The sequence below is a fragment of the Rhinatrema bivittatum genome, chromosome 1 (assembly GCF_901001135.1).
Source record: "Rhinatrema bivittatum chromosome 1, aRhiBiv1.1, whole genome shotgun sequence".
NCBI classification, from domain to species: Eukaryota; Metazoa; Chordata; class Amphibia; order Gymnophiona; family Rhinatrematidae; genus Rhinatrema; species Rhinatrema bivittatum.
In genome coordinates this window covers 433,489,757-433,503,019 of record NC_042615.1, presented here as the reverse complement: position 1 = coordinate 433,503,019, position 13,263 = coordinate 433,489,757, and the positions used below count along the sequence as shown (strand labels likewise).

Genomic DNA, 13,263 nt, shown 5'->3' with positions numbered 1-13,263 from the left:
TAGAACGGATAGATGTGAATTGGTTACTTACTCTTTCGGATAATAGAAGGACTAGGGGGCACTCCATGAAGTTAGCATGTGGCACATTTAAAACTAATCAGAGAAAATTCTTTTTCACTCAACGCACAATTAAATTCTGGAATTTGTTGCCAGGGGATGTGGTTAGTGCAGTTAGTGTAGCTGTGTTTAAAAAAGGTTTGGATAAGTTCTTGGAGGAGAAGTCCATTACCTGTTATTAATCAAATTGACTTAGAAAATAGCCACTGCTGGGGCAGACTTTAAAGATGGCTGCCAGTGGACGCTAACGGCTCCTGCTCAGCATTTCTGTTTTCCTCTATTTTTGAGTTTCCTTTTGCTACTGAGAGTAATGCCTCACAAAAGAAAAGGAAAGGTGAGAGTCTTTCCCTCGGACTCTCCTGGACCGGCGGGGCAAAGATATATGACCGATTTTGCGACTACAGGCTCTGAAGTACGGACTGATAGCGCCGCTGCTGAAACGCAGAGAGGAGCTGCGTATTCACCAGGTGAAATCACCTTAAGCCCACCTGATCCCCGAGGACCGGTATAGCTCTCCCCTCCGTGAAACCAGCATGACCAAGGAGCCGTTGGAGCCTAGCAAAGAGGGCTTGTCGATCGAATGGTAGCTGGGTCGGTCCCACACCCTCAGACTGACGGTCGGGAGACTCTGGAGAGAGGAGGTACAATTCTAGGAGATGAAGCTTCAGAAGCAACAGCAGAGAGACCACGACAGGAGGAGGTAGGAGAGAATATCTTGGTACCCCTGGAGATTGTGAAGCCAGCGGTAATAACTTTGGAGTCCCTTTGGGACTTGATGGCAGGGATGGTCCAGTCATTTAATGTACAGTCTCACTTGCTGGGGAAGTTTGAAAAAAGAATGGACTCGGTAGAAAAAGAATATTCCAAGACTTTAAAGGATCATTCTAGTGCTATACAGACCTTGACTGAAGATGTTAAAGGGGTTCAAGAAGTGAATAATACTCTTATGAAAGACCGAATAACGACTCTGAGGAGACTCGAATCGATAGAGCACTATCTGAGACACTTGAATATAAGACTGACCAATTTTCATAAAATAGTTGGGGAACTACCACTTGTGACATTTAAGAGATATGTGAATGAGACTCTATGGAAAAGGTACCAGCTATAAAAAAGATTCTGTTACCCTCAGATGTCCTTACCAGGAGAAAGGGTTGATTTTGCAAATCTCACTGATTACCTGGAAAACTCCTCTGTGTAAATTTGAGAACGTGCTGTTCTCTTTATTACCTTTTTCACAGAGTATGAGATGAGTCAGCTGATGAAAGCTTATTTTAAAAATATTAATGTTTCCTTCATGGGAGGGTCCATCCAGACCTTTCAAGGTCCACTCAACAACGTATCTATGCAACCCGAAGCAGTGGCTAAGGAAGCAAACTTTCTACTTCGCTTTCCATGCAAGTGTATTATTAAATCAGCTGGAAACACATATATTATCTTCCTACCAGAACAATTGAGACAGTTGCTTAGGTCTGCAGTTATAGGGGATCAACAATTAAATGTATCAGAGTTAAGGCAGCAATGTAAAGTATAAACTTAGTGGTTTACTCCTCTGTTTTTCCTATACTTCTCCCCCCCTGTATGGCCAATATAATTATGAGAAGAAATTGGATTTCTTAAGATTAAGTTATATGCATGAATGAATGTATGTAATCTTATTTCCATGATATTGTTTATTTCAATGCTTCATTTGCAAAGGGGTTCTTTGTATTTAATTTGTACAAATTGATAAAGAAAAAAGAAAATAGCCACTGCTATTATTAGCATCAGTTGCATGGGATAGACTTAGTTTTGGGGTACTTGCCAGGTTCTTTTGGCCTGGATTGGCCACTGTTGGAAACAGGATGCTGGGCTTGATGGACCCTTGCTGGTGGCTGAAAGGAATCCGTAAGTTTTTGTTTGGGAAATTTTCTTTTTTAAAACTATTTGGACGAAGATAACTATTGGGAAATATTATTTAGTGTATGTTTGTGCTTTTGTGCTCTTAATAGTCACTAAGGCAGGGAATAAACAGAAGTTAGACTGTATTTTTAAATAGTCAGTCAGTAAGGCAGCTAATACGCAGTAGTTAGTGTGTTTATTTTTAATAGTCTGTAAGGCAGCTAATAAGCAGAAGTTGGAGTGTTTGTATATTTAAAAAAAAAAAAAAGTAACCAGAAGCTAGAAATAAGCTAGGAGCAGTGTATACCTAAGTGAAAAGGTTGAAAATTTCAGTACTCACCTTGGAAAGGTGTTTAGGTAGTGTGATTTGGTTTGGTTTTGTACCAACATTTGTTAATCAAGAGAGCAGTCTGACTAACTGAAGGGTTAAGGTTGTGTGATTGATTTCATTAGGTGCCATCATTTGTTAATCAGAACAGTAGTGAGTCAGTCAGGACAACTAACTGTAGTGTAAATCTCAAAAGGGATTGTTTTGCACTAATTTACCTTAGAAGCACAATATATATTGCAAGGGAAGAGCTCGGTAACCCACAATCCAGTGGAAGCACTGAGAGGAGAGGATGCTGGGCTTGATGGAACCTTGGTCTTCTTACGACTGTCGCTGCCCGACGTCTCCACTCCGCCCTCCGTACCTCTCTGGTGACTCCTCCTGCAGTTGACGGACGTTTGGCTGCCGCGGCTTCTGCCTGCCATCCTCTCCGGCGTCCCCAGACCGGCTTGGACGCTGCCTCCCACCATGCTGTTCAGCTGCCTTAGGGTGCACGCACCAAGCGGCCCTGCTTCAAGTACCTTCAGTGGCGCAAATCTCAGGGGCGTCCCCCTGTGATGACATCATGTATCCATGATACAAAAGGCCTACGCGATTGCTAGCTAATCGAGTTAGCAAAGGTTTCCTAACGGATGGGATTCGCTCTCCGTACCTTGCTACTCTGCCTCCTTTGGACCTACTCTATTTGGGGTACCCGCTCCCTGGGGACCTCTCTCTCTTTCTTATCTTTCAGGTCGCTGTCTGGAACCGGTACTCGCTCCTCGAGGGCCCATGTTCCTGGACTCACTACTTGGACTTCACTTCTGCCTGGAAGACACCGCTGCCTATAACATCTGTGAGTTACCATCTCTATCTCTCAGAGCTATTCCCTGGAACCAGGTACTCGCTCATCAAGGGCCTGCCTTTACTCCAGCTCCTGTGCTCCACACTGAGAGTCCGCTGCGTGAGTACATTACCAACGAGGCTCTGTTCCTGAACTCTGCATATCCTGTTACTACTCACAATATCAGTTCTCTCTATTACAGCACAGTCATTGTGGGATCGCTGTTCCAGTGCCTGAGGGACTACAAGCCCAACCGGGCTACTTTCCAGCTCACTACTGCTACTTCTGGTGGTTCACCAATCCTGTATAATAAAAGAACTAGTGTGTTTGTGTCTCCTACGCTGAGCCTGACCTGTGGCCCCTCACGGGACTTCCCCCCGTGGGCGTGGTCATTTGCCACAGGCCCAGGGATCCACCCAAAACCCTTACAAATAATAACAGATTGCTAACTCCATGGATCCGGCACAGCTCAATGCCCTGCAGGCCATACCAGGCCTGGCCCTACGCATTTCGGAGCAGCAAGACGCATTGGAGAAACTCACTTCAGCGTTTCATCAGCTGCACACACAGCAGACCCAAGGCACTGCTTCCAGCAATGAAGGTCAGTTACAGGAGGTAACTTTAAAGACTGCTGTGCCGCTGGCAGCTCCAATTCGTTTCTCGGGAGAGATTCGGAAGACCAGGGGCTTTTTAAACCAGTGCTGCATGCATTTTGCTCTACAGCCTACTCAGTTCCCTACAGCTTTTTCCAAGACTACTTACATCCTTTCTTATCTGGATGGAAGGGCCTTGTCTTGGGCATCTACACTGTGGGAATGCAAGGATCCTATATTGCAGGACATAGATGGATTTCTGGACTTTTTAAATCCGTTTTCAATTATCCTGCTCATGTTACCGTTGCCGGCTCTGCTTTGGTGGACCTGAAGCAAGGCAACAGAACACTGGCTGATTTTGCGATAGAGTTTAAAACTCTTGCTACAGAACTCTGCTGGGACCTTAAATGCCTGAAGACCCTTTTCTTCAGAGGCTCATGAAACACCTGATTCGCTGGACGAACTAGTGGCTTTGGCCACTCGGATCAATCACCAGCTTCATGACAAGGTGAAGGAACTCCGGCCTAATAGAATACCTGGGCTGAAACAGGCTAGTGCTAAACCTGTAACTCGGATGGTTCCAGTAATTCCTGCTGCCAGTGAAGATGAACCGATGCAACTTGGTCGCGGGCATTTGACTTCCAAAGGGAGAAGACTTCGGAAGAGGCACGATCTTTGCATGTACTGTGGTCAGCCCGGCCACGATGTCCCTACATGCCCTATTCATCCGGGAAACGGACGGGCCTAAGTCCTGCAGGAGGACTGTTCTTAGGCCTCACTATGCCCTCTCCTCCACTCTCTCTCCCAGTCTCCTTGACCTGCAGACCGTCTATGGTTCAAACACTTGCCCTGGTGGATTCAGGGGCAGAAAGCAACTTTATTCTCCAATGTTTAGTGGAACACCTGAGATTCACCTCGTCAGTTTGAAAGTTCCACTACTTCTATCCTCCATCCATGGAGAGCCCTTACCGGGCGACGTGACTTGCCAAACCATACCAGTGACTCTCCACACCAGAGCTCTCCATACGGAGTCGCTTCCCTTCTTTGTGTTGGAAAAGGCCATGCACCCTATCGTCCTGGGGTTACCCTGGTTGCAAGCGCACCAACTCCAATTTAACTGGGCATCTTGGAACTCTCCCGCTAGGGCCCAGAGTGGCATGGGAGGTGCTTTAAGGAGATTGCTCCTGTCATCTGCATGCCTACGACTCCAGCGATGCCAGGACTGCCGCCCCAATACGCATCCTATGGGGATGTGTTCTCTAAAGAAGCTGCTGACATCCTTCCTCTGCATAGGTCCTATGACTGTGCCATAAGACTGAAATCCAATACTGAACCTCCTAAAGGATGTGTCTATCCTCTCTCAGCAATTGAGAACAAGGCAATGTCCGAATATATTGAAGAGAACCTTCAGAAGGGGTTTATCAGACCATTGAAGTCTCCAGCCGGTGCGGGCTTTTTCTTTGTGGGGAAGAAGGGTGGTACCCTACGTCCATATATCGATTACCGAGGTCTGAACGAGATCACGATTAAAGACCGCTACCCCTTGTCTTTAACCTCGGAGCTGTTTGACCGGCTTCAAGGGGCCAAAATATTTTCAAAACTGGACCTGAAGGGGGCCTACAACTTAGTTCGCATTTGTAGTGGCGACGAATGGTAAATAGCCTTCAACACTCGAGACGGCCACTTCGAGTACTTAGTGATGCCCTTCGGCCTGTGAAATGCACCTGCCATTTTCAGAACATGATGAATGACATCTTGCAGGATTTGCTGTACAAGAGTGTTGTGGTCTACCTGGATGATATCCTGATCTTCTCCCAGGACCTGCCCACTCACATTGAAGATGTCAAACAAGTACTCCGCCAACTCTGTGAACACTGGCTCTACGCCAAACTTTCTAAGTGCGAATTCCACAAAGACTCAGTGCCTTTCCTTGGCTATATTTTGTCTAAAGAAGGCTTCCAGATGGATCCTCACAAACTTGAGAGTATCAAAAATTAGTCCCAACCTACCAGCTTGAAGGCCCTGAAAAGATTCCTGGGGTTCACCAACTATTATAGAAGCTTCATAAAGAACTACTCTTCTTTAACAGTGCCCTTGACCGCAATGACCCGCAAGGGTGCCAACGCTTCAAAATGGTCTGCGGAGGCCATTTGAGAATCTGAAGACTGCCTTCTCCATGGAACCATGCTTGCGGCATCCTGACCCCAACAAGCCCTTTATCGTTGAAGTTGATGCTTCAGATGTTGGCGTGGGGGCCATATTGAGCCAGACAGGAGACTCGAAAGCCTTACGTCCCTGTTCCTTCTTCTCACTACGATTCTCCCCAGCCGAGAATAACTACGGAATCGACGATAAAGAGCTCTTGGCAATAAAGTTTGCATTCGAGGAATGGCGGCCTTGGCTCGAAGGCGCTCAACATCAAATAACCATATTCACGGACGACAAAAATCTAGAGTATTTCCGCCACGCACAATGTCTTAACCACAGACAAGCCAGATGGTCCTTATTTTTTAATCGTTTCGACTTTGTGCTTAAGTATCGCCCCGGAGACAGAAATACCAGAGCACATGCCTTGTAACGCTTCTTTCTCTCGGAGGATGTGCCCGAAGAACCTCAGCACATAATTGATCCGAAGAAAGTCATCTTGGCAACTACCCATTCTGTGCCCGCTGGTAAGACCATCGTACCAAAACACCTCAGGAAGAAGGTGCTCTTTTGGGCGCACGATTCCAAGCTGGCTGGCCATCCTGGTCAATGCCGTACCCTGCTCAAAATACAGAAGTTGTATTGGTGGCCTATGATCAAGAAGGATACCTATTCCTATGTGGCATCCTGTACAAATTGTGCCAAGAACAAACCTGCTTCTGGTCAACCATGGGGTCTACTGCAACCTCTGCCAGTTTTGGAACAGCCCTGGTCACACATCGCTACTGATTTTGTGGTCAATTTACCCCCTTCCGGAGGAATGAATACCATCTGGGTAACAGTTGATCGCTTCAGCAAGATGGCCCACTTCGTAGCGCTTCCTGGCTTACCCTCAGCCTTGGAGCTTGCGAAGCTCTTCATATCGCATATATTTCGGCTTCACGGCCTACCTAGTCACATTGTCTCTGATCGAGGATCACAATTCACGGCACGATTCTGGAGGGCCTTGTGCAAGTTATTTGACATCTCTCTAGACTACACTTCAGCCTACCATCCGCAATCAAATGGCCAAACAGAACGGATGAATAGAACTTTGAAGCAGTTCATTCGTGCCTACGTGAGTTCCGTCAGAATAACTGGGTTGAACTGCTACCATGGGCTGAATTCGCCATCAACTCTCATCCAGCAACATCAACTGGATCAACACCTTTTGAAGTGGTATATGGACGCTCTCCAACACCGCCACTTCCACTGAAGCTCTCAGTGACGTCCCCAGCAGCTCAAGCTACTGCTGATGAAATCCATAACTTGTGGGTTCAGAAAAAGGACATGCTGAATAAAGCGGGTGACCGTGCTAAGAAGTACTATGACGCTCACCATTCTCAAGCGCTAATCTTCAAGCCTGGAGATAAAGTCTGTTTATCTACCAAACACCTCAGACTGAAGCTAAGCTCCACTCGGTTCGCTCCTCGCTACATTGGACCATTTTCAATCCTCCGATGTCTTGGCAACATCACCTATAGAATAAAGCTACCACCTGGACTCAACATTCATATCGCTTTCCACGTTTCACTCTTATAACCGCTCATTCTCAGCGAATTTACTTCCAAGACTCAGGAACCACCTGTTATCAACGCAGAAGACGACCTAGAATACAAGGTTGAAGAGATACTTGATGTCCGAAAACGAGGCAAAGCACTTGAATACCTTCTGTGATGGGAAGGTTTCGGCCCCGAAGAAAACTCTTGGGAGCCGCAGGCTAACATCCTTGATATAGAGATGCTCCGTCAATTTCACCTTGCGCATCCTTCTAAACTGAAGATTGGTACCCGAAGAGGATACCGCCCTTTGAAGGGGGGTACTGTTACGACTGTCGCTGCCCCAACAACTCCACTCCTCCTGCGGTTGACGGACGTTTGGCTTCCGCGGCGTCTGCCTGCCGTCCTCTCCGGCATCCCCGGACCGGATTGGGGGCTGCCTCCCACCATGCTGTTCAGCTGCCTTAGGGTGTGCACGCCGCGCAGCCCTGCTTCAAGTACCTTCAGTGGCGCAAACCTCAGGGGCGTCCCCCTGTGATGACGTCATGCATACAGGACACAAAAGGCCTACGCGATTGTTAGCTAATCGAGTTAGCAAAGGTTTCCTAACAGATGGGATTCTCTCTCTGTACCTTGCTATTCTGCCTGCTTTGGACCTCCTCTATTTGGGGTACCCGCTCCTTGAGGGCCTCTCTCTCTTTCTTATCTTTCAGGTCGCTGTCTGGAACCGGTACTCGCTCCTCGAGGGCCCATGTTCCTGGACTCGCTACTTGGACTTTACTTCTGCCTGGAAGACACCGCTGCCTATAACATCTGTGAGTTACCATCTCTATCTTTCAGAGCTATTCCCTGGAACCAGGTACTCGCTCTTCGAGGGCCTGCCTTTACTCCAGCTCCTGTGCTCCACACTGAGAGTCCGCTGCGTGAATACATTACCAACGAGGCTCTATTCCTCAACTCTGCATATCCTGCTACTACTCACAATATCAGTTCTCTCTATTAAAGCACAGCCATTATGGGATCGCTGTTCCAGTGCCTGAGGGACTATAAGCCCAACCGGGCTACTTTCCAGCTCACTACTGCCATCTCTGGTGGTTCACCAATCCTGTATAATAAAAGAACTAGTGTGTGTGTGTCTCCTACTCTGAGCCTGACCTTTGGCCTCTCACGGTACTTCCCCCCGTGGGTGTGGTCATCTGCCACAGGTCCAGGGATCCACCCAAAACCCTTACAAATAATAACCAGTCTGACCCAGTATGGCATGTTCTTATGTTCTTAAATATTATCCCCCTATTAAAATCAATGGAGCAGAAGCTCCAGACTTGGTCAGTGCTACCTTTATCCTTGATGGGGCGTATTTTCTTAGTGAAGATTATTGAGCTGCCTAAGTGGCTCTATGTATTGCAGCAATTACTAATTTGGCTGCGTACATAGGAAATTGTGCTCATCATTTATGGGCGGGTCATAAAGCTAAGCTTCCTCTTAGCTCTCTAATGCTGGATACGTCTCAAGGAGGTTTACGCTGTCCTAACTGGAAGGATTATAATTTAGCGTGTCTGCTTCATCATGTCAAGGATTGGCTATTGGGTTCTAGTTTCTTCTCTCCCTATGAATTTTTACAGGAATGGCTAGTTCCATTCTGGCCAGGCAGTCTTGTCCAGATCAAGGAATCAGATATTCCGCTGCCATTCCAGCACAGTTTATTACTTAGATCTGGACGTTGGACATGGGCTTTCTTATGTTGCAATAAACTACATTTGTTAGGAAAATGTACTTCTTTGCTCTCTTTTCAGGGAAATCCCCAATTTCCTCCAAGTGTGGATAAATCCCCCGACAAAGGTAAGGGGGGGGTTTAGACAGGGCTGGGCGGGTGGGTTAGGTAGGGGAAGGGAGGGGAAGGTGAGGGGAGGGCAAAGGAAAGTTCCCTCCGAGGCCGCTCCGATTTCGGAGCGGCCTTGGAGGGAACGGGGGTAGGCTGCGCGGCTCGGCGCGCGCCGGCTATACAAAATCCATAGCCTTGCGCGCGCCGATCCAGGTTTTTAGCAGATACGCGCGGCTCCGCGCGTATCTGCTAAAATCCAGCGTACTTTTGTTTGTGCCTGGAGCGCAAACAAAAGTAGGCTATTCGCGCGCCTTTTAAAATCCGCCCCATAGAGAATAGCCACTGCCATTAGCAATGGTTACATGGAATAGACTTAGTTTTTGGGTTCTTGCCAGGTTCTTATGGCCTGGATTGGCCACTGTTGGAAACAGGATGCTGGGCTTGATGGACCCTTGGTCTGACCCAGTATGGCATTTTCTTATGTTCTTATGTTCTTAAGGGATGGTGTGGAAGGGGTATTCTATTCTGGATAGGCATGTTTGAACAGTAGTGTTTTTAGTTTCTATTATACTTACCTGCAGGTGAGGCATTATATTTCTCAACTTTGTTGGAATAATGTAGGATTCCATTTTCAAAGTTATATCAGGGAAACCCAATTCTTGTTCTTCTTTAAAGAAAGCTATTCGAAATGTCAGTAATGAAGGTATTCTTTTTGATATTATAGCTAAATGGGAGAACATGCTGGTTTCATTTTACATAAATCTGATGATTTGACAATTTTACAAAACAATTTCACTATAGTAAAAAATGTTATTCTAAGTAAAGTGGGTTATAAAATTCTTCACTGTATGTATCTTTCCAGAGCTTGGTCTTTTTCAGCTAAAATGTGTGACACAGATAATTGTTTAAAATGCTTGTTTGAAAAAGGGACTTATTTTCATAGTTTATGAGATTGCATGTGGATTTCTCATTTCTGGGATGCTATTATATTGGATTAAGAATCAATGCTGAAAATTCCCATCATCAAATCGCCTCAAGCATGTCTTCTCGAACTTTTCAACTCTTCACTGGATGTGTTCCTGGATCCCAAGAAACGTTTTCTCCGGAAGGCATATTTACTGGCAACTCAATCTATTCTAGCCCTGTAGATTTCGACACAACCACCTAAGGTCGACCAGTGGAAGGCCAGGTTGTATAAATTGTTGCATTTTGAATATTTGACTGCTAAACATAAATCTAAATCATTGCTTTTAGCTTGTTTAGCTATTTGGAAAGATTATTGGAACACACTCTCGCCGGCCATGCATAATTATATAATTAATTTCTGAGTTTTGATACTGTCTCGTTGACTCAGTAGGCATTACAGGTTAGGTTATCTCATTCAGAGGGGGTGGAATGGGGGGTGGATTGGGTAAGGAGAGGTCATTGTTTTGTTTAAATTTTTGGTCTGGTATCTCGAAGTAAGAATTGATTGCTGTATGGTTTTATTCTCTTAACTTTTTTTTGTACTTTGATGGTTGTTGTATTTGAAAAACCAATAAAGAAATGTATGAAAAAAAAAAAAAAGAGGATTCATGTCTCCTTCACTGCCCTGCAATTCCAAGATGGCCTCCTTGGCTCTTGCTGTGATCCCTTCACCCGCAGAAAATACACTTGTCATCCGGACGTGCTGCATTTAAACAGCCCGGACAGCTAGAATCATCCACGGCGGGAGATCCCCCCCCTCCCTTGTTTTAAGCAACAGCGGCAGAGATTTTTCTTCACATCCCCAACCCCCTGACCTTGGAGTCTCTTCACATAGTATTTAGAGCAGAGTGCGGGCTTTTACCCACGCTGTGCTGAAGAGGCCGTCTTTGCAGCCGAATCTAACTGCGACCAGAAAGAAACCCAAAAGTTCAGCACGCATCTCTTAACACTCTCCACCACATTCCCACTCACTGCCGACCGACTCCATTGAGCAATGCCTTGTATTCCTTCCTTTCCTGCCCCTTTTCTTTTACTTTATTTGCCTGAAAGCTCACAACAAAAAAACACTCCCTACTCTTTTTTTCTTTTTTAAAGGAACTCAACAAGGAGACAGGCACAAAAGGGGGAGAAGAGAATTAGGGGTGGGGGAGGAAGAGGAAATGAAGAAATTACCTCTTACTCCCTACCAGACACCTTAGAAGCCCCCCCTGGTCCTGGCAATGCTCCACCTTAGGAAGGAGATTGTGTCCTTCTCCTGCCTGAATGTGCTCCACTGGACCCCAGATCTCACTCAACTGAGGGAGGCAGTGCTAGGCATTCATCTCAGGAGCAGTCCACTGAAGATTCCTCCAAGCCTATCCATCCCTCAGAGCACAACACGAGATTCTTGCCTACCATCTGCTGGAGACACAGAGTTCTGGCATGCTGATGTCAGCATGGATGTATATAAAAAGTAATGTCAGCCAATCTGTCGATTTCTGTTTCCATCTGCTGGTTGGTGAGCATAATTCATTCCTCTGGATGATGAGGAAAAACAAATTATCCAGACAGTAAAAGACAGAAGTCAGGACCTTAATGATAATGTCTCATTCATGCTGTGTCTGGAACACAGGAAGCAACTTTCTTCTATGAAACTTTTGGTTCAGCCCATCACTAGCTTTTCTCCAAGCTTCCTCACCTGCTCCATGCAGCTCCTCACATGAGCCTGTGATCATCAGGTTTCCTTCTTCCTCTGATTCGTGGGGCTCAGTCTTGATTCCTTCATGCTTAAATTGGATTAAAATGTCAGGTTTGACATCGGGGGAACCTGTTACGGGAAGAGATGGTTACAAAATGTTGTTACCTCACATCCTCTATCCATGCAAGTAGCCTCAGAATTCTGATGTTTTCATAGCCACTGTCACTAAGAAAAGATGGGTGTTACTGTACTGTTTCTCAGCAGAACACCCTTCCAGCAGTATCCTGATTATTTTAACATTGAAGAGGGTATACTATTTTGTGAGCAATGCCATTTACTCATTGTTTTAAATTTGCTTTATCCTTTTATACACTCACTATTAAACATGGCTCTCATATGCTTCTACCCCTCCCCTTGCTCATCCCCTACGTCAGCTGGTAATTTTCCTTCATGCGCCTTTCAGACATCACACATTCTGCTTCTCAGTCTTGTTTAACTTTCTTTGCACCTTCCTTATCTCACATTCATTTCTGCACTCTCACGCCATTCCCAGCCTTGGCATTTTTCTCTCTTCAGGCCTTCTTATTCCAGTTACTTGTTAACATGAGGTAGATTTTTCTTAAAGCAGCAATTAACAAAATAACCTAAATCTTCAGTACCGGAGTTATAGCCTTCAGACTGAGTAATCTTCTCAGTGTGGACTCCACTGCCATTCTCTTGAGGTGGAAGTGGCAGGGTGATATCATAAATTTGTCCAGAGGTATGCTGTGAAATTCCAGAGAGTAGCCTTCTCATATGATGTTTAGTACCCACTTGTCTGACGTGATCTCGACCCATCATTGGTAGAAGAGGGAGAATTGACCCCCTATTTCCTCTTCCTGTGGATGGGTTGCCCCATCCTCATTGGGAAGCTCTGGTCGATCCTGCCCCCGGACCTGTTCCTCTCTTATGTTGCCAGTTCTGAAAGGGCTGAGACCTCCCAGATGGTCGATGTGCCTGGAACGATGAATTTCTATAGGGTCAGAAACATTGTGAGCCTCTGCCCCTAGATCTCCTGGGGGAGGGGCGCCGGGATCTTTTTCCTCTATCTTCCGGTAGCCGAGGCACTGGAGACTCGCCCCACTTGCTGGCTAACTTCTCTAATTTGCTTCCGAATAGGAGGGATCCTTTAAAGGGCATTTTTGTGAGTTTCGTCTTAGAGGTCGCATCTGCAGACCAGTTCCGCAACCATAACCGTCTTCTTGCCGCTACTACCAAGGCTACTCCTCTGGCTGAGGTATGAACCAGGTCTGAGCTTGCATCTGCTAGGAAGGATGCAGCGGGTTCAATAGTCTCTCCGGCAACCGCAGCAGAACTATCTGCTTCTCTCGCAAGGAGCAAGCAGGAGCAGACCACCAGCACGCAGCAAGAGGCGATCTGCAGTGTCATTGCT

The 13,263-nt window shown here is 46.2% G+C and overlaps 2 protein-coding genes across 5 annotated transcripts in view; both read right to left on the bottom strand.

The window, feature by feature from the left end:
• Positions 1-13,263, bottom strand: part of LOC115092963 (zinc finger protein 567-like) — a 1,005,854-nt gene that overhangs the window by 373,800 nt on the left and 618,791 nt on the right. The gene's annotated exons all lie outside the window — the stretch shown is intronic.
• The window catches only part of LOC115093012 (zinc finger protein 568-like), a 54,732-nt gene that overhangs the window by 13,951 nt on the left and 27,518 nt on the right, over positions 1-13,263 (bottom strand). For 2 of the 3 annotated variants that reach the window (XM_029604600.1, XM_029604617.1), the window contains one exon: positions 11,832-11,960. The exons of the other annotated variant lie outside the window; for it this stretch is intronic. In XM_029604600.1, the coding sequence (XP_029460460.1) occupies positions 11,832-11,960 (129 nt within the window). The remainder of the gene's footprint in view (positions 1-11,831; positions 11,961-13,263) is intronic. 3 annotated transcript variants of the gene reach the window in all.